This window comes from Martes martes, assembly GCF_963455335.1.
Source record: "Martes martes genome assembly, chromosome: 7".
Lineage (NCBI taxonomy): Eukaryota > Metazoa > Chordata > Mammalia > Carnivora > Mustelidae > Martes > Martes martes.
In genome coordinates, this window is record NC_137894.1 from 54,062,892 (window position 1) to 54,088,492 (window position 25,601).

Genomic DNA, 25,601 nt, shown 5'->3' on the forward strand with positions numbered 1-25,601 from the left:
CCCTCCCTTTTGGGAGGTAGCACTACATTTCATACAACCCTTAAGGTTTTAGTCCAGCTTAAGATAATAAACACTTTCTTTTCAAACACTTGCTTTGTCAAGTCATTAGACAAAACTTCAAGGATGGCTGACTGTGGTGACATTCTCTCCGTATTTCAGCCTAGATGAACACTGAAGGGATAGATACGCTCATTTTCCCCACTGACAGGCAATCTCAGTCTCAGCCCTTTCCTCTTTGTCTTAATCACTTCTGATTGGTCTCTGGCCTTCTTTTAATTAGCTATTAGAAGAAGTTGCATTTAAGCTTTTTCCTGTAAATAGAATGTGTTATTCGGGGTTTTCGGAACTCTAACTGGAGAGCTTGGTGAATGTTTGTTTGAAGAAATTGTTGCTCCCCATTTGTGATCTTGTCATAAATTTGATTTCTGTGCCTGTCTCCTTGACGTCCATGTGTATGTCATGACCAAGTTTTATCAATAACTATCTTGGACATTTAAGAATAAGTCTAGTCAATTTCCAAAGCCTTTCTTCTTTTGGATTTTCTTTGCAGTTAGTTCAGGTGATGTATTAGTTCCCTTTTCGGTAACTTACAAAAGTGATTTTTATGGAGATATAATTGATATATAACACTTGTTATAGGTGTACAATGTAATTATTCAGTATTTGTACACACTTCAAAATTATCAACACAATAAGTATAGTTACCATCACTGTAAAAACTTACAAAACATTGTTCCTTGTGTTGAGAATTTACAGGATTTGCTGTCTTCGAAACTTTCAAATATGTACTATAGCATTATTGGCTATAGTCACCATGTTGTATGTTACATTACCATGGCTTATTTATTTTATAATTTGAAGTTTATATCTCTTGACACCCTTTTTCCATTTTTGTCTGCCCCCAACCTTCCTCCACTCTAGCAAATATCATCCTGTTCTCTGTATCAATGAGTTTTGTTTTGTTTTATAGATTCTACATATAAATGAATTCATATGATATTTGTCTTTCTCTGTCTGACTTATTTCACTTAGCATAATACCCCCAAAGTCCATCCATGTTGTCACACATGGCAAGATTTCATTCTTCTTTATGGATGAGTACTATTCCATTGTATATACAGACCACATCTTCTTTATCTATATGTCCGTCAGTGGGCACTTGGGTTGTTTTCATATCTTGGCTATTATAAATAATGCGGTGATGAAAATGGGATGTATCTATCTTTTCAAATTAGTGTTTTTGTTTTCTTCAGATAAATACCTAGTAGAATTGCTGGGATAAGATAACATTGGCTTTAAATGACACATTAAACCAGGTGGACTTAACAGCTATACATAGGACATTTCACCCCAAAACAGTAGAATATACAGTTTTTTCAAGTGCACATCCTGAGCCAAAGGCAGAGGCTTTAACCCACTGAGCCACCCAGGTGCCCCCCTGCAAAAGTAGTTTTAAGGGGAAATTTCCTAAGGATACAGATCAAAATTCATACCTGAAGGAACTAGAAAAAGAACAAACAAAGCCCAAAGTTAGTAGAAAGAACAAAATAACAAAGACCAAAGTAGAAATAAATGAAATAGAGACTAAAAAGACAGTAGAAAAGATCAAAGAAATTAAGGGGTGGTTCCTTGAAAAGATAAATAAAATTGACAAACCTTTAGCTAGACTCAGCAAGAAAAAACAGAGAAGGCTCAAGTAAGTAAAATTAGAAATGGAAAAGAAGTTACAACTGATACCACAGAAATACAAAGGAATATAAGAGATTACTTTGAACAACTATTTGCCAACAAGTTGGACATTCTGGAGGAAATTGAAAATCACTAGAAACCGAATCTCCCAGGACTAAATCATGGTAAATCTGAATAGACTGATTACTAGTAAGGAGATTCAATGAGTAATCAAAATCTGACAACAAACAAAAGCCAAGACCATCTTGGATCATTGTGAATTCTCCCAAACATTCAAAGAAGATTTAATGCCTATCCTTCTCAGACTTCCAAAAAATCAGAGGAAGGAATGCTTCCAAACTCATTTTACAAGTCCAGCATTACCCTGACCCTGAAACCAGACATGGGCACCACCAAAAAAAGAAAAGAGCTGCCCAATCTCTCTGATGAACATAGATGCAAAAATCCTTGACAAAATATTAACAAACCAAATTCAACAATGCATTAAAAGGATCAGATAGCACAATCAAGTGGGATTTATTCCAGGGATGCAAGGATAGTTCAATATCTATAAATCAGTCACTGCGATACATCTCATTAACAAAGTGGAATAAAAGTCATCAACTCAATAGATGCAGAGAAAACATTTGACAAAATTCAACAACCAGATATGATAAAAACTATCAACAAAGTGGGTAGAGAAGGACCACACCTCAACATAATAAAGGCCACATATGACAAGCCCACAGCTAACATCATACTCAAGGCTGAAAAGCTGAAAGCTTTCCTCTAAGATCAGGATCAAGACAAGGATACCCTCTCTTGCCACTTGTTTTCAATGTAGTACTGAAAGAACTAGCCAGAGGAATTAGGCAAAGAAAAGAAATAAAAGGCATCCAAAATGGTAAGGAAGAAGTAAGACTGTCACTTTTTACAGATAACCTTAATTTATATATAGAAGACTCTACCCCAAAACTATTAGAACTAGTAAATGAATTCAATGACTTTTCAGGGTATGAAATGAATAAAGAAAAATACATTGCATTTCTATGATCCCAGAAATTAAGAAAATAATCCCATTTATAATTGTATCAAAAAGAATAAAGCAAGGAGGTAGGTGACAGACTACACTGAAAAGTTTAAGACACTGATGGAAGAAAGACACAATTAAATAGAAAGATACTCTGTGCTTATGGATTGGAAGAATTAATATTGTCAAGATGTCCGTACTACCCAAAGCAATGTACAGGTTCAGTGCAATCTCTATCAAAGTTCCAATGTCATTTTTTTTTTCAAAGAAATAGAACAAAAAAATCCTAAAATGTGAATGAAATCATGAGAGACCTCAAATCCCAAAGCAGTCTTGAGAAAGAAAAACAAAGCCAAAGTGATTTTTTTTTTTTTTTTAAGATAACTAAGCTCTACAGACTTCACAAGGACAAGCAAGGACTTGATCTGTCTGGGTCACCTCCATATCCTCAGAGTCTGAAGCTGTGCTAGGCACGTAAAAGAGTCACAGCAGGTTTTTGTTGAATGAATGAGTGCATGGCTGGATATTTACATGAAACTTATGTGGCTTTTCTTAATTTTGTATTGGGCTTTTAAAAATCATTTCATTTTAAATTTGTGTTCTCAATCTAAGAATAAGCCAGAAATTGCATTTTTAAAGAAAATATTTGATTATATATATAATCTTTTTTTCTGTTGCTTTCATATAAAAAAATTAAAAGTCCAAGTACCTACCTTATTTCTTTTAAAAAACTCTTGAAATTCTGTATCCCCCAAGAATTTTCTTTAAGACTAATGCTGACATTATTAAACACATTGGACTAAAACATCAGATTTCCTTTTATCTTGATGAAAGTTTAGTATTTACTATATTTTAGGTCTAATAGTTATATAAAAGTAGCCATTCTGAGCAGGGAAAGAAAAAAATAAAGGGCTGAAAATAACTGATTCAGTATTGACTGATAGATCGGTAATTAGACCATCTTGGAACAAACTCTGTTATTCCTTATAGTCAACCAACAAACAATTCAGCTAGTCTAGTACCAATATAAATGCAGATGTTTCTTACCATATTACTGTATCTCCACTATATTTTGGTAAGTTTGTAAGTACCTAGGTGGAAGGGGAAGCATAGCTGTTTAGCTTAATTTGTATTTTACCCAGCAAAGTGTGTTTAAAAACTTAAGATTTGGTGATATTTTGTGTGCATTCCCTATTGATTTTTGTAGCTGTGTCACATGAGAGAAAAGGTCTTTTTTTTTTCCCCCTTAGTGGCCACTGTGTGATGTGTTAGAAGGAACTGATTTGGCTTACTAGGTTTAGAGAAACCAAAACTATGAAAAGCTCTCCCTCCATAATTGGTGATGAGGTATTTGGAGTTTATAAGAAGACTGTAAAGTTTTGACATACCGTATTATCATAAAAGAACAATTTTAAGCAATTAAAATTAAGGTTTAATGTATAAAGTATTGTATTGTTTATGTTAAAAATAGCACAAATATGAAGCAACTTAATTCTCCAAGACAGGGAAATTTTATTTAAATAATCTGTGTTAAGAATATATTATATGGGGGCGCCTGGGTGGCTCAGTGGTTTAAAGCCTCTGCCTTCCGCTCTCGTCATGATCCAAGGGTCCTGGGATCGAGCCCCACATCAGGCTCTCTGCACAGAAGGGAGCCTGCTTCCCCCTCTCTCTCTGCCTGCCTCTCTGCCTACTTGTGATCTCTGTGAAATAAATAAATAAAATCTTTTTTAAAAAAGAATATATTATATGAGCACTTTACATATATTATGTCCTGTAATTTGTAGAATAAATGTACAGATTAAATACAGTCAGCCCAACTCCAGGATAAAGAAACTGGCCTTTTCCAAGGCTGCATCGCTGGTAGACAACTAAGCTGCGATCACGCTGATCTTTCCCCTAAACCACTGGGCAGATGACACAGCCAAAAAGATTGGAGGCTCTGAAGTGTCCTAGGAAGTAGCAATGTGGAAATGTGCCAATGATAAGTGGAGAAGTTGGATATAAAATTGTATATACGTTGCAATTATAGTTGTGTTAATAAGTGTTTAAATAAAAAGATTGGAGTACAATGTCATAAAGATTTCAGTGCTTGTATTAGATTGGCAAAGTTTGGCGTGATGTTTCTCTTTCATTTTCTAAAATATCTGTAGTTGTAGATAAGTCACTTTCAAATTAAAGTATCATTAAAATATAGTGACTGTAGCATCAGTTTAGTTCCTCGGAGTATCTAAAAATCTTAATGGTTTTGATATGCTTCTGGAAGATTACATGGTCATTTGAACTTGTATCATTTTATTTTTAAATTCCAGATCATCAAGTTATTAGATGGAAAACGATCTCAAACTGTGGGAATCTTGATATCGAGTTTGCACTTAGAAATGAAGGATATCCAGCAGGGTAAGTCTTCTCCATCACTTCTGTTTTTCCAACTTTAATATTTTTCAACATTTTATTGTGAAAAGTTTCAAGCCTAAAAATAATTAGAATCCCATAGTAAACCCAGTGTACCAACTCACTCTTGTTTCATCTGAAATACTCTCCCTCACCAGCTAGACTATTATAAAGCAAATCCTAGACATTTTATAATTCGTGTTAAAAATGTCAGAACACTGATAAAAAGTTAAAATAATTCCAGTGCAATTGTCAGGCATTTAAAAACATTTACAACAATTTCTCAGTATCATCATATACGTAGTTCTAATTTCCCCAATTGTATACTCACCAATTCATCCATTCATCCATTTATTTATAATTAGTTTGAATGAGGATCCAAACAACTTTCATGCATTACCATGGTTGCATGTCTCTCGGTTTTCTTTTAATCTAGGACTTTCTGCACTCCATCATATTTCTTTTTTTCCTTTGTAATTAATTTTTTTTTTTTTTTTGGAGAAACCAAGTCATTTGTCCTGTGGAGTTTCCCACATTTTCGATTTTCTGATTGCATTGCCATGTTTTTACTTACTATGTATTTTAGTCCCCTGTGGTTCCTTATGTAAACTGTTAGTTTGATCTAACAGACTTGATCCTTGTAGGGGAAGAAGACTTCGTAAATGCTATTGCATATTGTATCAAGAAATACATAATATCTATTTGTTTCTTTATGTTGTTAGTGGACACTAAAGATCTGTGCCTGGATTCATTATTTCATTAGAAGTTTGCAAAATAACGATACAGTAACTCCATCATTTCTTCTTCATTAGCTGGAATATTTCTATGGTGAAACACTTTGCTTCTTCATCTACTTGTTTATGTCATTGTTTCTTAATCCCTTCCTTTTTTCAAATGATGCTATTTCAACTTGGTTATCTTCGGCTCACTTTGAAATACAACATTTGAAAAAGGAAATTTTACTTACATGTATTTTTCTTAGTCTCTAGAAAAATAGATCAAAAACCATCTTACCTTTTTGAAATCTATGTCTTGCATGAAAACAGTACTACTCTTTCTTAGTAATCAATTAAATGTAAATCTTTATTTTGACATGTCATTGATAATATTTTCTGAATAGTAATGCAATCTCCCATAGATGGGTTTGGTCGAATTCAACATGGGTTTAAAGTGGAGACATTCTCAAACCACATTGCTCTTCAGGTTTTTACTGTTGCCTCAAGTTTGTTTTACCCAGGTACACAGCATAAGACTTGCAGAGGTCCCAAACCAAAAGACACTTAGGCACACACTAAGGGTTTAAAATTTTGCTTTATTGTAAACATAAAAATCTCCCCATAAAACTAAAAATACTCTGAATTAGTTGATGGTCACAGAGGATGCAAACAAGCTGTCTATCTGTAATATTGCAGCTTAATTGCATAGAACTAAATACCGAAGGATGAATATGAAACCTCAAAAAATGTTGCAGGAGGGGACTTGAATTTGGGCCGGGCAGCTAAAGGGATCCACCATCAAAATATGGGAAAAGGATCCTTCAGTGATTTTAGAGGCCAGGTCTTCTAGAAGACTTGAGTTTCTCGTATATTCAAACCAGGGAACAGTGACGTGACCGCAAAGGTAAAATGAAAAAAATGAAACAGATCAGCAGGAAAGCTGATCGTCTTTTGTCAGAGAGACAAGCTTTTTGGATGTAGTCTGAGTTTGGAAAGGAATTCTCCAGATCTAGTGGCAGGGTTGTTTCCTAAACCACAGCCTTCTTCTGAGGTTAGATGCCTGGGTTCATCACCATGATGTGCGGCACCACAGCTATGAGTCTTCGTACTGGCAACAGCACTTGAGACTCGATTCAGTTCTTTTTAGGCACATCGTCCTGTAGTGTCAGGTTGTCAGGAGACCAGAGTTGTTCCGGCCGTGTCTTATTCCAGTTACCACCTCCGGACTACAAACCTCCTTACCATGGCACCCCAGCCTCGTTGGGGCGAATGTTCATTATGAGTGAGGTGAGAGGTTAGTTCAGCCCTGCTTTTTCCAGCACTCTCCTCTTGGCAAGAGCATGCTCACCTGAAGCCACGGTGAATTTACACGTCAGCATTGGAAATGTCAGTTGTAGCATCACAGTTTTCTAGGACTCGTCATCTAGTTCTTTCTCCTGTTCCAGGCACCTCCATTCCCCACCGCAGAGTTGGCTCCTAAGTTCTAAAAAAAAAAAAAAGAAAAAAAAATCACCTCTATTCCATGTCTTCATGCAGTAATGCATTCCAGATGAATAAAACCCGAGTTTAATTTTTCTTTAGAATCACTTGACTGACACTGGCATCCGAAGGTCACTTAGGAGCCCAAGCTGTGTCAGTTACATTTCGTGCTGAGTCTGTGTCTGGTCGTGAATGGAATGCACTTGGCCTTGTGTTGTCATCCTGATGAAAGGAGTCCCGGTGCTGATGTTGGCCCAGAACGTGTGTTTTAACGTGAGAGGGGCTGCCGTGAGATCTGACTCGGGCTGGCCAGCGGGCAGCCAGGCAAGGTCGCACAGCACATCAGCCCTGGTGAAATGACCACAGTGCCGAGGCTGTTCTTCAGCCTGTGGTCATACGGTCATCTTTGTCAATGCACAAAGACAGACGCACTAACTAGCATTTCCCAAACTCACGAGGAGCTGATGTAGAACCCCAAAAGTGAGCGTAAAGGAAAAGAATTTTCCTTCGCCGTGATGAAGCTGTTGATCACATCTGTTCATCACTGCATCCGTATCACTTGCCTCTCCTCTCTCTGTGTATTTGTTTATGCTGTTTTCCCCCTTGCTGGGATGACAGTGTCGTCACCTTAATAATGGTTTTGGGTATGTCCGTTCACATATGTTACCCTCCATAGCTGGATAATCCACTTATTTCCTGGTTCTGCTCTTAAAAAGCAACCTTGTGGGACACCTGGGTGGCTCATTTGGTTACGTCGCTGCCTTCAGCTCAGGTCATGATCTCAGGGTCCTGAGATCGAGTCCCGCATCTGGATCCTTGTCCAGCAGGGAGCCTCCTTCTCCCTCTGTCTCTGCCTGCCACTCTGCCTGCTTGTGCTCTCTCTATGACAAATAAATGAATAAAATCTTAAAAAAAAAATCTTTAAAAAAAACAACAACAACAAGCTTGTCTTCCTCAAGCTGGAAGAGTGGCCACTTTTCTGTTGTCCGCAAGACACTGCCTAGGATGTATATTGAAGAAGTGGGATTCTGAAGCTCTGTACCTCCAGGTCTTACCGAAAGCCAGTGTGCTCCTTTATGCCATGTTGCATTTTTTCTAAGAATTTTTCTGATCATTAAGCCTTGTTTACAACTCATTGGGCTAACGTATCATGTATAAAAGCCACTCTTTTTTTAAATTAATTTGATTTTTAAAAAGTAGACTGAACCTCAGAATAGATGGACTCAGACTGTCATGTGTCCCACCCCAGTACATTTGGGCAAAACTCTCTTCCTTTCTTCCTGCCTTCCCGCCTTCCCTCCCTCAGGAAACATGGATTGAATGCCAGTTGTGTATCAGGCCCCATGACCACCACAACACACAAGATCCAGACTCTAACATTCTCAAGAGTGCGCAGGGTGGCGGGAGACACATACAAGGCAGCCCAATGGGATGATGAATCTTAAGATGAGTCTTAAAGATAAAACAGTGGTCGTCACACACAGAAGGACAGAAGGCAGGTGAACAGGAGGCCTGCTAGAATATACAGATGACACGTGAATGTGGGTTGTTTCAGGGCACAGGGCTAAAAAGGCAAGTGGCATCCAGACCAGGCAGGGCCCTGAATATCATCATACGAACTTGGGATATTATCCTGTGAGTAACTGGGAGACACAATTCAAGAGTGTCGGTGCTATGATCTAATTCCAAGTACAGAATGCCTCTCAGGCTGTGGAAGACAGACCTCCAAGGTCTTGCGTGCTCTGGCCGAAGCCAGTACCTCCAACTTGGCTTGGTTGTGCTTGCTTCCTGTCTCACCACACACTAACCACAGCAGTCCTCCTTGATTCCTTAAAAAGGCCAAGTTTTTTTCTTCTTCTGTGTCTTTGAAGGCATAGCCTTTTTGAACAAGCAGCATTGCACATTCCCTCTGTTTGAAGTGCTTTTCCACCCCTCTAGATTGAGCTCCTTTTCCTTGCTAGGTTTTGGCACATAGGACACCTGAGAGAGCCTACACTAAGTTAATTCTCTTATAGTCTACCCAGCACTTAATACCTCATTTGCTCCTTTGCTTATGTTTCCATATACACCCATCACCAGAGTATAAGTTCCAAGAGGGAGATTGCTCAGTGATGTGTCCCTAGCACCTTGCACTGTGCCTACCACCTGGGTGATGGTCCTAGAGTGTCTGTTGAGTGGAGAAACAGAAATAATACTGAAGGAAGATCGGTCTGTTAGAAAGGGATTGTGATGATTGGGATAATAAATGTAAAGGCGAGAATTAAGGCTGTGTCTATAGAAATATGGGGGAGACCGCAGAGAAGGGCTATTTGGAGAGAGAATTGTTCCATTTAGCCACATCAGAGGAAGCAGTGATGGAGAAGAAGTCTTATATGTACCTTGGATTTCTGGCTTCAACAAGAATGTATATAATGAATGGTACCAAAACATAAACTGGAAAGAAAGGGAAAAAAAGCATAGGTAGATGATTTGAGCCTGAAATGACTGGAGACATTGAAGCTAACATGTTCAATGAGCATCTGAAAACTCTAGTCTGATGTGAAGTAGGGCTATGTGGGAGATAGGACGTCGCCAAAAAGGTAGCCACTTTTATCTGTTTGTCCCTACCCAAGATGGTGTTGGATATCTTGGAGAAGAAAGCCAAGTCCCTAAACGGACCAAGGTTTGAAACACTGCATGACTCAGGGCAAGACCTTGGTTGTGAGGGAAGAATGGTTTCAGGAGACCAACCATAACCCCCACAGCACCTGTATTTGGTCCAGGAGAAACTCTGAATAAGTGATTTACTTCTTGCTGCTTTCCATCTGCTAAACTGGATGACTTGTATTTAAAAGCATTTGGCATCCTTGGACACAGTGACTGCCTACATGATTGCAAATTAGTGTTTTCATTCCATGTTAGTGATTTCCTCTCATTCTTTTCCCAGGGGAGATGGAAAATTGCTGTTGACTGTTCTTGACATAAACCTCTGTATGCCTTGCAACAGACGAGGTGCCAGAAACCTCCTGGCATTCATTTGGAATTTCCCGTACACTCAGAATTTATATTTATAATGTTTAATCTAACATCAAAATAAAACATTTTTCAGCTTAGTTTCTACCAGCCCAGAAACTCAGTTTGGGAGTTCGGTTGCATCAAAGACTATCTTTCTGTTTAGGAATCTCAAATCAAAATGTGAAAGGATGCCAGTGAGTTATGTGCCGGGATTCTAAAACCCAGATCCGAGAATGCTTACTCGACTTTGCTCCCTTTTACCTAATAATTTCTAGAAATTGCTGTCAAGGTTAATGCCGGGTGTCTAAAACAGAATGAATTTTACCAGGCATCTGAAATTCACTGTGAATTGTCTAGGATTTTCCTAAGGAACGTTCTAAGCTAGCCCGGAAGACCCCATACTGAAGGCAGGTGGTCTCCAAAGTTTTTAGAGGGCACCCCAACCAGTAAAGAGTTTCAGAACATGCTTCTCAAGCTGTGTTCTCTGAACCATGTGTATCATGTAAACATGTGACAGAACTAATAATTCACGTTATAAAACACATGCCAAAATATGAACTAAAGTGAGATTAATGTTTTTTTTAAATGTCTTACTAACTTTAATTTTGTTGGCTTTGAGTTTTTATTGGCTAATATCGCATGGTTCAATATATAAATAGAGTATAACTCACTATTAACAATAGTGCATCGAAATCCGCATTTCAAATAGTCCCTTGATAAATTCTCTTGTAATTTATGGAAGTCGGTGTCTTAGCAAATCCGATTCAACTATCCTTGCTCTTTAACTCCTTCCATGACAGATGGAGAACTTGAACTGGCCACCAAACTGTCTGCTCTGCCATTTTCTTACTGTTGATGGATTATCTTCCAGGGTTTCTCTGCAGGAATCTTTTGAAGGCAACTTGTTTATTTTGTCAAGTTTACTTTAGTTAAAACCAGATTTTAGAATCAGAAAACTTCATTTCAGTGGGCCCCCCAAAATCAGAGGATGTTGAAAGCAAAAGAACGAGCAAGGATGCCGTGTAAGGAGTTTACCCAGCAAAGGCGATGTGGGCTCCTTACCTGTGGACCTACTAAATGAAGGTGCCAGGGGCAATCAACTTACTAAATTGAAAAATCTAATTAAAAAAAAAAGATCACTCAGTGAATGGAAACAATAGCCCCAACCTTCCCTTCCCTTCCCACCTTTTTCTTTCTCCTACTGAGTCTGAAACACCTGAGCGGCAGGGTTCCCACCCACCCTTTTCTAAGCCACTGTACATTCCTTCACCCCCCGGGCTGAGTCCAGAAAGCAGAGGGTGGCAAGTCTTTGTACTTTACCTTCAGGCAACTGGCTGAGACCATCCAATCTGCCTGGAATGTAATTTTGGCTTAAAAGAACCAGAACTAATGGAAGAACAGAAGCAGCTTAACCCAAACTCTTTCTCATTCCACTGCCCTACAGAGAATAGAGGGGCTGACGGAGGGGAGGTTTTGTGAATTCCCTGCCTGTGCTCCTCTTTGAGGTTTGAACCATGGACAATTTTAATTGCACCTATAAAATGGCACGATGGGCACCTTGCGGCATAGTACATGCCCGAACTTGGGTGAGAATTGGGAGTTTTGCTTTATATGATTGAGTGATTGAAACAGATTAGATAAGTGTCCCTTTCAGGACTGTTGTTTCTTCCACCACCCAACAAGCTCCTGCTCACTGTGTCATTCACACTTGCCTCCTGTTTACATCACAGCCCAAATTAAGGTCTGTGCCAACTAACATGCCACGCTAGCAGGCATTTGGCAATGGAGGGAAGACTGTACACATGGTCCCTTGGTCGTTCTTGTGCTTTATGGGTCTGGAGGCAACTTTTGTTTGTTTCTTCATGCTCTGTTTTCTTCATGCTCTTCTTATCAGTCTGTTCTGGCATGTAGTATAAAATTGCACTTACTCATATCTTTCCAAGAAAATTTGACTTTATATTACTCTAGAGTCTATTTTCTTTTTATATTTCACATTTTCTTTTTTTTTATGATTTTATTTATGTGGCATAGAGAGAGCACTAGGCAGGGGAGCAGCAGATGGGGGGAGAGGGAGAAGCAGACTCCCCACTGATCAGGGAGCCTGATGTGGGACTCAATCCCAGGACCCCTGGATTATGACCTGAGCCGAAGGCAGACACCCAACTAACTGAGCCACCCAGGCACCCTATACTTATATTTTCTTTTAAGATGATGCCTTTTCAGTTTCCATGTTTCTATTTTTTAGAAATTCTTCTTGCTGTGATTTTAACTGCAATACTGTTTATTTTGAATAACTGCAAATAGCTGGCAAAGATTAAAATTGGGATTGTTTTATTATGCATATTGAGGTAGCATATGAGAATTGAATTATTAGTGATAAATAATGGTGAGGTTATGGGTGTGTATAATATACAAATGAAATTTTTGTAGCATGGCCTATGTATGGTTCCCACGAGGAGGCTACTGATTAACATAAAAAGCGTGCAATGCCATTTAGAGACAAGTGCCAATATAGGCTGTTGGCAGCTGGCTCACTGATTTTTTTGTTTGTTTTTTTAAGAGGGTGAGGATTTTAGGTGGAGTGATCATTCATAGCCTAACACTTACAAAGGATAAAAGAAGTGCAATCGGGGCACCTGGGTGGCTCGGTCGATTGAGTGCCCGACTCTTGGCTTTGGCTCAGGTCATGATCTCATGGATTCTGGGGTCGAGCCCTGTGCCTTTTGCTCCTCTCTCAGTGGGGAGTCTGCTTGAGATTCTCTCCCTCCGCCCCGCCCCCCACTCACAGGTGTGTGCTCATTCTCTCTTTCTCTCTCTCTCATAAATAAATAAATCTTAAAAAAAAAAAAAATAGAAGTGCAATCATAGTCCAGTAATTTGATTATGGAGCTCAGCTTGGGAAATCCAGTTGTGGGGCTTCATGCCTTGATTTCATCATCTATAAAACTAGGGACAGCAAGAGCACCCATCTCCTGCAAGTAAATGTAAAACACTTAACAACACAAAAAGTGCCCAGTATATGTGGCAATTAATTAATTAAGTATCCATCCCCAGTAAGGTCTGCCTACAAGACCCACCCTCTGGTGTAGTAGACAGAGATTATTTTAAGCTTCTTTAATAATTGGTGTCCTTAGCATTTCATCTGGGTAGAGCTAGGCTTTGTGCGTACCTCTATCAGCACAGGTGTGCCTGGTGCTAGAGACAGGGTGTAGTGGGGCCTATAGTGGGAAGAGGAAGGCGTATTGACAATGACGAACAGACCTAGTTCCAGAGCTCTCAGCGGAGGCAGGCTCTCCCCCAACCCACCCTTCTCCCTGCCAGGCCCTCTTCTCTCCATGCATGCCCAGTTTTATCATAAATTGGTCATCCCTCTCCGTGATGGCCCCGTCGTTATGAGGTGAGCCTCTGGGGAGATGTTCCTGCTGTGCCTTTCCTCAGCTCTCAGATTCTACTTCTGCCTCATTCAGGACCTCACATCCTTGCATTTTCCTTGGTAGAGGTCAAGGTGGTTGCTCTGTGGGAGTGTTGAGGGGTAGGTTACCTGAGAGTTTTATTTTTTTTTTAAAGATTTTATTTATTTTTGAGAGAGAGAGAGAGAACATGAGTGGAGGACAGAGGGAGAGAGAGAAGCAGACTCCCCACTGAGCAGGGAGCCCGAGGTGGGACTTGATCCCAGGACCCTGAGATCATGACCCAAGCTGAAGGCAGACCTTTAACCTACTGAGCCACCCAGGCTCCCTACCAGAGAGTTTTAAAAACCCAAAGCCTTCTTTAATACCATCCCCATTTCATTATCTTTCCCCTAGAAGTTGAATGTTAAGGAAGCCCTAAGAATATCAGTAATTTGGGCATAATAACCAAGTTTCACATTGGCCATTTGGAAGTTAACATTGTTAAGAAAATAATTTCTACTAATAGAGTCAAATAATCCTATTAATCTTTGCTTTCGTGGGCTGAGAATAAATCTAGTCCATTTGCAAACAATTTAATAATTAATTTAACACCCATTTTGTGCAAGATGTTCACGCCAAAAACTTAAGGAAGGAAACGCAAGGAGGCATAGACTGGGCTGCAGAGATGTGATTTTTAAAATCAACAACAGCCCGGGGCACCTGGGAGCCTCTGCCTTTGGCTCAGGTCATGATCCCAGGGTCCTGGGATTGAGCCCCGAATGGGGCTCTCTGCTCAGCAGGGAGCCTGCTTCCTCCTCTCTCTCTGCCTGCCTCCCTGCCTACTTGTGATCTCTGTCTGTCAAATAAGTAAATAAAATCTTTAAAATCAACAACAGCCCAAGCCTAGCAAACCACCCCAGCCCTATCTGTCTGTGGCATCCGCCACACCTGGGACAGTTTGATTGACTTTGGCTAATCCAACAGACTGAGGAGTGTGCCTTTCCTCCCTCAGTCTTCCACATGTTTCTTGCCCAACGGTGCTCCTTGGGTCGAAAAGAACAGCTCCTTTAAGTAACTGCTTGTTTTTTACTCAGTAGAAGCCCTTCAGACAGCAAGCACAGTCATTTTTTGTTTATTTGCAAATGGTGCACTTGAAGATAGAAAAGTGTTGAGGGTTAAAAATGGCTGGAGGGCTGAGAGAATTCCTGCATGTTCTCTCTCCTTGCCTTGGTCTTGTGAAAAGCCGCCTCCGACCCGGAGAGGGAATTTCCCTATCGTGTGAGACCCTGACCCTGTGCCTGTGCCTGAAGCAGGCACGTAATTTTTATGTGCGCCTGTTAGTTTCAATCGGGGATACTGATCTGCTTTTTGTCCCTGCTGACGGTTATTATATCTTAATGGGCGAAACACTACTCTAATGATCCTTGTGTATGTAATTCTTGGAGTACAGAGCAGGCACCAGAGGACCACATAAAAATGTTTGCCTCAATTTCCCTGCAAAAAAAGGGGCCCAGAAACCAGACTTGACCAAGTAACAGATTTTTAAAGGTAAAGGAACCCAATAAAATTACCAGCTTTTCACAGCGTGTGTCTATTTCCTTTCGACATATTGTGAGGTGTAGGTGAAATATTCTAACTGAACTGACAGTGTGAGTGGGGAGAACTAAGGAGAAGGGGGAGATAAAAGTAAAAACCACCAGCAATGATTGATAGTGCAGTAGCACTGAGTTGTTGGGGTCTCCCCTTTGTGGATTTGACACCTCACCTTTCTGACACCATCTGCAGGCATGTTAGTATAATGAGCCCTAGACAGAGGGGAACAAAAGGTAGCAGGGCTTGAAACTACAGTATCACGGCTTTGAGGTGTGCTGTAGAATTGTGTAGGCTAGGATTTGCTTCTCCAACTTATAAAAGGTGTGTGTGTGTGTGTGTGTGTGAGAGAGAGAGAGAGAGAGAGAGAACAAGAAAGACAGAGTGCATTTTTTTTTTTTTTGAGTATAAAATGGAGGGAACTACCCATCCCAGGCAACTCCAAGAATAATTTAATCAATGACTGATTTCTTCTGTATTGTAATCCTCAGTTAAATAATTAAATGGGTTCATGTAAGGCTTATAAGTTTGATGATAAGAGCCTTCAAGAATCAATTGTCTAAGACACCGTACCAGTATTTGGGAAACGGAATTATCAGGTATTGATTCCAACCCTATATGGGAACTTAAATTGCTCTCGGTGAGCAGGAAGCATAATCATGCACACACAAAACAGCTCTCCACGGAGTCCTAGCACCTCTGCCTTTTTACTGTGTAGACCTTTGGCCAGTAATCTAACCTTCCTTGGCTACTCTGGAGAAGAGAAATAATAGAATTCTAACGATTTCCTTAAGCTCCTGGACTCAACCAGCATATCTCTTCATAATGCTTCTTCCATCTCTGAATTTTATTTTCCTTTTTCACTTGTGTTTTTAAGATCCTTACATGGAAGAGGGAAAACCTCAGTGGAATACTTAGTGTTGACCCTGAATTTGTCTATGTAATTCTTCCCTCACCAGTAGGTTTCCTCTCTCCTATTCCTCCCCCTAGGTCCTTCGGGCAAAATCAACAGGCCTATCCAGCTCTCTGCCTATTTCTGTGGGTGGCCCAAAGCCCTTCCTCCAAATCTAGATGCAAAGCCTCAGGTGGTTTCAACTCCAGCCTCCTCAGCCCCAAGCTGGTTAGTGATACCGCTCTGTAGTGCTCTGTCGTGCCCTGCTCCTCTGTCCTGTGCCTTCATCCACAGTATTTGCTCCCTCTTGTTCACCGGAATAGCTTCTGAAACCAGTCTTTTCAAATTTCAACGTGTCCCATGGAATAAAACTCTGTTCCGTTCCCTCTACTACTCGTAACTGCTCAGTGCCTCCCTGCTGGATACAGAGCACGTTAGAGGCTCCTCCTCAGGGCATTCAGAATTCTCCAGTCTTGCTCCGAAGGGGAATGAATGCTCTCTGCAAGCCAAAAGTGAACTACACGTCATCGCCTGCACCTTCCATGAGCCTCTGTCCGCATCTGTTTCTTCCATCTGAAACATCTCACATCTTTCCAGTTGGTGTTCACTGGCTCTTGGTCCAAATGTACGGATTGTCCTTCCTTGGGAAGAATTTTGCTTGATTAATGGTAATTAATAAGTGGGTGTTTCACATGTCTGCCTGGAGCAATATAACCGGAATTTTTACTCGTAACCTTTCTACCTAAGTGATACTGCTGTTTATTTTTTTTTTCTTTAAGATTTTATTTATTTATTTGACAGACAGAGATCACAAGTAGGCAGAGAGGCAGGCAGAGAGAGAGAGAGAGAGGAGGAGGAAGCAGGCTCCCTGCTGAGCAGAGAGCCCCATGCGGGACTCGATCTCAGGACCCTGAGATCATGACCTGAGCCGAAGGCAGAGGCTTAACCCACTGAACCACCCAGGCGCCCGTGATACTGCTGTTTAAAACATTACTGGAGGTTAAGAATGAAGGGAAAGTTATTTTCCTTACACTTCCCTTGAAAGTGAGAAAATTTACTTGTGAAGCTGAATCAGTTTTTGGTATGGACTATCCAGGGCAAGCTGTGCATCTACACCAAGGGTGTTGGCTGAGGCCATGATAATACAACTGGACCGACTAAACCTTGATTTTCTTTTTAAACGAGGAACTAATGGGGGTGAGCAAATGACCCTAATTCAGATACACCCCTCCCAAGACAACATTTTCATCTGCCAAAATCCTATCCTTTTTAAAGTTTCTTCTTTTTTTTTTTTTTTCCAAGACCCCATGCTCTCTTTATCAAGAAACTTTTCTTGATACCCAACAGAAGGACTCCATTTGGGGGGATTCCTGTAGCCTCTGTCGCATCCACATACTTTTATCCCTGTCACACCCCAGGGGCTATGCCCGGTGCTGGGGTTGTTGAAATACATAGAGATGATCTGTGATTGCAGGGTTTCTGTGGTCCGACAGAGGAGGGAAACTGTCCTGCTACACACCGTAATAGAGGTTCTTCATTAGACTCTCTTCCCTTGTGTAAAATCCATGTGCAGGGCCACAGAAGAGGAAAAGAGCAAGGATTTAAGAATCTGAAGGTCAAGGGGTTCCTTCCAGGGCAGGAACGCTCTCCCCTGGGCTCTGGGGGAGGAGGTATAGGAAAGAGGGAAGCTATGGTTATATAGCCCCAAGAAGCTGGAGCACAGGGTAGCTGGGAGAAGTTCAAGTGGTAGGGGATGAGATTGGAAGTGTAGCTTGGGACCAGAAAAGAATGGGCTTAAACATCAGACCAATGTGTTTGGACTTTACCTGCTATTTAAAGGAAAGACATAGGAGGTATTGTAAATATCAAAGTAAAATTTTGAGACCAGTGGATTAGAAAAATAATGTTGTTAGTACAACAAATGGTAGGTTGGTGGGAAAGATGGAAACTGGAGACGCAGATGAGGTCAACTTTCTGAATGGACCCAAAGGAACCTTGTATTTCTTGTAAGACATTTGGGGCATTATTTTCTATAATTACAACTCTTTGTGCATATACCTTGACTATTAATAATGCTTCCTGAAGTTGGGCTTCGAGCAGGGTTTTGTGAAGGACCAAATGGGTTTAATAGCAATGACTCTTATCTGAAACACTCATGAATTCTGGAAAGTTTCATTTATAACACAAACTACTCCATAGTCTGCTTTCTCTAATTCTTTCCAGGTGTTAAAGGAGATAGGGCATTAGCAAGCATTAAAACACATTGACCATGTGTATATTTAAAAATCATAATGGTCATTGTTCGTTGGTACCATTTTGACTTCCTACCATGCTGTAGATGCTATGCCGTGCACACATATTCCCTCATTTAATATTTTCAGCACGTGATATTAGACCCATTTTATGGATATGCTGAGTCTCGGGCACTTGAACCTGCCAGGATCACATAATGAGTGACAGTCATCCTGGTCTTTTTCTGTACCTTGAGCTTGTTCCCTCATCAGACAAAGAAACTTCCTTTTGCAGTTACCTCTCCCTGGAAAGTTCTTCTCCCAGACATTTACAGAACTGACCTCTTCAGCTCTTAGCTTAAATGTTGCCTCCTCAAAGAAGCCTTCATCAACTATCCTATCTAATGCTGCTCATTTCTCTACTTCCTTCACAGCATTTTGTTACCTGAAATCATTTATTTGTTTCTTTCCCATCCCCTCGGCTTGAGTCTAAATTTTGTGAGATCAAGTGTTTTGAACCTCTCACACAAGTTTGATTTATATAATCACAGCATTTTAGAACAGTTTCTAGAACTTAATACACATTCAGCAAATATTTAGTCAAGGGCTGGGTGAATGAATAAATAAATGTCCCCAGAGCCCACACTTGTTCTCCAGTCCCGTCCTCTAGATGTTTCCTTGCGACTGCCTAACACACTGGAGAAGAACTGGCTGACCGTACAACCTGTCAAACTATGTATCTGGGACCCAGACTGATTAGCTTTTAAAAACCAAATATTTACTCACCAAAAACACAACCCACAGGTCATTCTCTTTCTCCTCAGTTAAGATCACTCAGTTACATCCAAGCTTGCAGCTCATATAGAGTATCTACAATGTAGGGTTAGTTCAGAAGAGAACTTGTCTGAGTGACTGTTTGTAGAGCTTTACCTTTTCTTACTGCATTCTTCTTGGCAAATTTTTGTAGGAGAATATTGGAATTCACAGAAATGGGGCATTGTTCCTGGCAATTTTTTTTTTTTTTTACAGCACCAGCCATGTAGAAATTCATGATCTTTCTAATAAATTCATGAATTCTTATGATCTCCACACACAAAATAACTATCCTCAGAAGGCAAATTCTCTCCTTCTTTCCTCAAACTACATTTTTCTTTTGTGATTTCAGATTGGGCTTTTTAGAAGTGTGATTTTTCCTTTGTCTTAGTGGCTCCTGAGCCGACTTTGTCACTGGCGTGTTAACCTCTTCTTTCCCCACTCTCCCATATCTGAGAATAGCTTGCTAAATTAACCCTAAGTTAGGGTGTCCCACGAAGGAATTTTAAGTACATTTCTCAGTGTTCTGTGAAGTTACGTGATCTTAGCTCAGCTAATTAACTTTGTTAAAATTGTATGAGGGGGTTTGTATGATTCAGCTACAGAAGGCACAAAACAATTTGAAAGGAACCTGCCCTTTACCTTGATCCCTACCTTCTCCAAAAACCATGGTGTAATGCCAATGAACAGAATAATGGTTGACGAGCAAAATTTTAAGGCATTCTAAATATCACTGGTTGGTTTAATAAAATTAATTAGCCTGCCACAGAGAAAATTTACTAGCGTGCTGGTTAATTTCACAATGTAAAGTCAGAGAAGGGAGGTAGGGTTGAGAGAACAAACCTTATTAGTTTTGAATAATTATTTAAAGATGTGGAGCTGCCTATTTCAAACACTTTGATTGCCAAATCCATTAAGGCTTTACAATCTCAATGTTTGTATCCCAGTATATATGGGAAGGAATCTCCCTAGGTGAAATCATAATCATATTAATGAACAGCTAAATGACCTAAAGATACAGAACAACAAGTAGAATCCTAATAAAACCATGAGAATGAGAACTTGCCTTAAGACTCACTCATGGGAGGTTTCCATAATCTTAACTTGCCATTGATGCAATTATTGCTTTTTCTTGTCTTTTTAATCCAAACAAGATGTTTGCAGTGGCCATGGAAAGGTGCCTAAAATCACATGCCTGAATTCATTTAATTTGCCAACGTTGTCTTTTTTCTCTCTTCCTGGTAATGGGCAAGAGTCAGTTCTGGTGCATTAGGTACTAAATCTCTTCAATTACCAGCCGGGAAGAAAGATTTAAAATTGTGCTTCAAACCTACAAACTGATTGAGTTTTAAAGCACAAACACTTCTCCTGTGGAGCCTAAATTGAACTGCAGAGAGGACACAGAAGTTGAGGAATTAAACCAGGCACGGCCAAGGCTCAGGCCAGTGATAGGAACCATTTTGGTTTCTTTCATCAGATCCCCCCTGGTGCAAAAGGAAAGAAGGAGAGAGAGAGAGAGAGAAAGAAAGGAAGGAAGGATGGAAGGAAAGAAAGAAAGAGAAAAAGGAGGGAGGGAAGAAGGGAGAAAGGAAGAAAGGAAAGAAAGACACAACTTGTGTAAGGTAGTGCAGTGTTCTGTTGCCTGGAAGCTAGACGTGGAGTGTGGCTAGCTCATTAGTGTGGGAGAGTCTAATCAAACCTCTTCTCTTTTTTTTCCTTCTCTTTTTTTGGGTCCTTGGCAGCCATTTTCAATGTGGATGACTCTGTGGTTGATCTGGAGACCTTGGCAGCTTTATATGAAAATGTGAGTATCAAAGACATACAGAGGCAGAGTTTTCAGATGTTCATATCTTCACTAATTAAAAAAATGTTAAGGTCTAAAAAGTGGTTATATGTGACTCCTTCTGCCCTCCCTCCCCACCCCACCCCCCTATCACTAAGCCATCCATGCTCTTTGGCCATGAGGATTTTGATATAGCGTGGGAGAGATTAAGGCATAGTTTCTATAAATGTACACTCAAACAAGAACAGATGTGAGCAAGGCACTGGGTTCCAACCCCATTGTGGTATCTGGGTTAGCAGCTCTCTTTGCACGCCTGCGTGGGGGGTGGTTCAAGGTGGAGACCCCTTCTAGGCCATGGAACCCAGTCCTGTGCTTACAGTCAGAGTAAGTGAAGCTAAGCTACCGGCTTACTGTGGGGCACACCACTGTCTTCCTTTAAGGAATGGGAATACTAATACCACCTTGGATGATTCCTTTTGGATCAGAGGAGCTAATGACATTGAATGTGGGAAGTAGTGTAAGATGGTGGGTGTGTGCTTTGCATTTAGAGTCAGACAATTTTAGATTTGAGGTTCCACTCTATTATTGACTCTGAGTGACTTTGGAACCAATTAAATTCCTTCAGCCTGTTTGATCATCAGTACAATGGGGATTATAAAGGGCTCTATCTGATTTTTGTATTAAAACAGAATTCGATATAGGTAACAATAACAAAATATTTGAAAATACACAGCACTGGACACATATGTGCTCTTTAAATTTAGGTTATATGTGGAATAACCAGCAGAATTGGGAGACTCTCTTGAGAGGAACACACAGAAGTTAGAATTCCCATGGTTGTTAACATTTCTGATTCATTGACTCTGCTAGAATTTGAAAACAGTGAACCAGATTCTCTTTATTGAAGTAATGGTATTTCCCCGGAGAGCTGCCTGGAGCTCTATAGTATTTTCCAGTCACCAAGTTTAAAAAAAAAAAAAAGATTCATTTCAATGTTATGTCTCCTGGGACCTTACGTCCCTTATAGAAAATTCCCAGAGTACGGTAATCCAACCTCATGTGATTGCCAGTTCCCTAAACATTTTCACATCCTTTATATCTATCAGGAGCTGTTTAGTACTACTGGGTGGGAACTTCTCATGTCCCATCAGCAGAGCTTTTGTTAATAAGAAAGTGAAACAAATACCAGGCCACTGGGAGCTAATAGTGCATTTGTGGTGTCCCTGGGGGGCAGCATGGTATTATGGGGGAAGCAGAGACTCTGAGTCAGGCCCTTTATCCAGTACATGGTCTGAGCCTTGGTAGAATCATCTGAAAGACAAAGATACAGTAATTGATATTGAAGGACTCTGTAAAAGGCAGAGTGCCTTCTAGATGCTTCTTGCTGCTGCCATGAGCTCAGGACTGGGCACGTGGGCAGTACTCGTTAGCTCACAGCAGAGGAGAGATGCCTGCAGCGGCCAATGCTGGATAAATTGAGAAAATAATGTAACTAAATGCCAAAAGGAGCAACAAAGATGAGTATTAACAAAATTCAGAGAAAGAGAAGGTGGAGACTAGAAACGAAAAAGTCGGAGCATACATAAGTTAGGAGGGCTGTTCTAAGGGTCAGGAAACAAATGCTAAGGACAACTGACTGCTAACCTGCTTACAGGGGAAGAGATAGGGGATTCAGGGGCAATCCAGCATCCTGGCTTCCAGAACACCCTGCGGTTTCCTGGTATGACTGTTGGCTTTGACCAGTGATTCTCCTGTGGTAGCATGCGTCAGAATCCCCTGGGGGGCTTGCTGCTCCTCCCCACCCACCCCCCAGCTTCTTAGGACCCAGAGAGGGCCAATCATTTGCATTTCTAACTAGAAGCAGGTGGATGATGCCAATGCTGCTGGTCCAGAGACCATACTTGAAGATACGTTGCTTTAGACGGATTCTCATTGTTCATTTTTTCTGTGCTTTGTTTGATTCCTGCTTCAACCCAGAGAGCCCAAGAGGATGAACTGGTTAAAATAAGGAAGTACTACGAGACATCCAAAGAAGAAGAACTGAAGCTGCTGGACAAGCCTGAGCAGTAAGGACACTTGAACTCTTTTCTGTTAAGCCCAAAGGACAAGTGCGATCTCTGTCCCCCTGCCTCCCCGCTCAGAGTAATTGCACCTAAACCGTGCAGTGAAGCAGAGTCATCGGGCCATCATCCCCATGACCCACTCCATGCAGCAGAATGACCTGACTGCCGGGAAACCAGCCGGGGGATTTGTGCTGCTGGATCTAAGATGTCTCAACCCCTCTCCCCACCCCTCATGGTTCCCCTTTCTCATTCTAGCAGCTTGTTAATTCCTCCTAGACTAAACATTCTGGCCAAAAGGGTAGCTGAGGAAAGAAGAAGGCATTGCTCTGTTTAAGGTTCTGCGGATGCAGTTTAAAAAAGATGATGGCAGACTCACAGAATTCAAATTGATTTTCCTAAATGTTGTATCCAGTAAACACAGCCTGAACGTGCCAGCTTTCCCCCAAATCCCTCCACCTGCTCTGCCCAATGGACAGGTGACCTTTTCCTACTCTTGGCATCTGCTTGTTTTTCTCTCTATTCACGATCTAGAGTTGTTTGTTCTCCAGTTTGGGCTGTCAAGCCACGGCCTTTGAAAGCCTAGACCTCTGATGAGGAATGGCGTGGCTCTTGCCTTGGCTGGGCTCTTGGGGTCTGCACACCACAGATAAGTATATGGGACTCTGAGTTCCTGGACCCCACCTACCTTTTCATGGCCAGGACTGAGGATGTAGAATAGGTCCAGAGTGGACAGAGGGATCCTTTGCCTGTCGCCCCCTTGAATGCTTCCTTTGTGTCCAATTCAGGCCACTCTCCTCAGCCTGGAGATGAGGCAAGGGATAGAAAACACAGCAGAAACTAAACAATAATGTTTAGGGCAGCAGGTGAGCCCTAGAGACATCTAAGTTTCTGTGGTTCGTATGGACACTTTCATGGCTTGCCCTTGGGTCCACTAGAATGCCCCACAACCCTTGGACTGCCTGGCGAAAATGACTAGGTGGGGGATTTCTAGGTTTACTCAGTTACTGGCAAGCCTCCATGATCATTTTGGGAACCTTCGATGAATTGTTCTCACATGGAACAGAGGCCAGGAACCACTCTCTACCCTACCCCCACCCTGCCTCAAGTTAGTTCATGAAGCCTAAAAATATTGTGAATCAGCGCAAAAGGGATTCTGCTGCCCTTCTGGCCCATCACTTTGAGCTACACTCCCAACCAGTTCCTGCCCCTAACCAATCCTGTGGTCCACTCCCAGGTCATGTTTCCTAATAATAAATTAATTCCCACTAAGGTGCTAACAATGGAACGTGAAGTGACTCATAATGGGATACTTAGACACTGACAAGGCCATGAGGAGTATTTGAAGACTGTCTTAGTCAGCTTGGGTTGCTGTAACAAAGTACCCTAAACTGGGTGACTTAGAAACAACAGAAATTTATTTCTCGTAGTTCTGGGGCTCGGAAGTCTGAGATTGGGGTGCCATTACGGTTGGGTTTTGGTGAGAACCCTCTTCCAGACAGACTGCCAACTTCTCTCAGTGTCCTCCCATGCCAGAAAGCAAAGAGAAGGAAGCAAGATCTGGTGTCTCTTCTCCTAAGGGTACTAATTTCACCCATGAGGGCTCAACGCTCATGACTTAAGTACCTCCCAAAGGCCCTGCCTCCTTAAACCATCACATTGAAGGTTAGGATATCAACATATAAATTTGGGGGGAACATAAACACTCAGTCCTTAACAGGGCCAATAGGACATATCAAGCATTTGGGCAGCACCAACTGTGTCACACTGAGCAGTGATCTCTCAGCCTAGAGTTCACATACTTTTCACGTAAAGCATTATATAGTATTTTAGGCTTTGTTGGAAGTACTTAAACCGTAGACAATATGTAAAGAAATGGGCATGAGTCTATCAGTAGAATTTTATTTAGGGACACTGAAATTTGAATGTTATATTATTTGTGTAGATGTCAAAAAATGTTATCTTTATCTCGATTCTTTTTCATCCAATTTAAAAATATAAAAGCCATTCTTATTAAAAAAAACAAAAGTGATGAACTGAATTTGGCCTGTGGGCTACACTTTGCCAACTCCTGCTCCATGCTCTGGGAGGAGCTGACCCAGTGGAGAGTGGGTTTCTGCTATGGGAAGGGTTCCCCCTTTCCTTTCCCTTTCCTCCCCTTCCTAATGTCTTTCTAGCATTATTTTTGGAAATTAATTGCCAGGACACAGAATAGCAGTGGCAGGTAATTAACAGATAAGTTTACGAATCCTGCTTTCTCTGCTGATGATCTGGATAAGAGAGCATCTTCCAAGTTTGTACATGGTCATGGCAGCGGCTCCCCAGAGATACTAAGCCATCACTGACAGCTGAGAGGACTGTCCTGTTGTCCTGGTGAGGTCCAACTGAGCTCAGGCTCAGTTGCACGGAGGTCGGGGCTTCAAGCCCGAGTGAATTTCACCCTCACTCTTGACCTCCTGCATCGGGCGGCATTTGTTTGATGTTAGCCAGAGTCCAATTTCCTGGCAACTTGCTTGCCATCAGCTCCAAGTTAGTTGACTATAAGCATGTTTTACGTAC

The 25,601-nt window shown here is 41.1% G+C and overlaps 1 protein-coding gene across 2 annotated transcripts in view; it reads left to right on the forward strand.

The window, feature by feature from the left end:
* FMN1 (formin 1) overlaps window positions 1-25,601 on the forward strand; it is a gene marked incomplete at its 5' end in the record, with an annotated part of 364,844 nt that overhangs the window by 210,024 nt on the left and 129,219 nt on the right. For both annotated transcript variants that reach the window (XM_080809905.1, XM_080809906.1), the window contains 3 exons: window positions 5,011-5,098; window positions 20,942-21,003; window positions 22,960-23,048. In XM_080809905.1, the coding sequence (XP_080666031.1) occupies window positions 5,011-5,098; window positions 20,942-21,003; window positions 22,960-23,048 (239 nt within the window). The remainder of the gene's footprint in view (window positions 1-5,010; window positions 5,099-20,941; window positions 21,004-22,959; window positions 23,049-25,601) is intronic.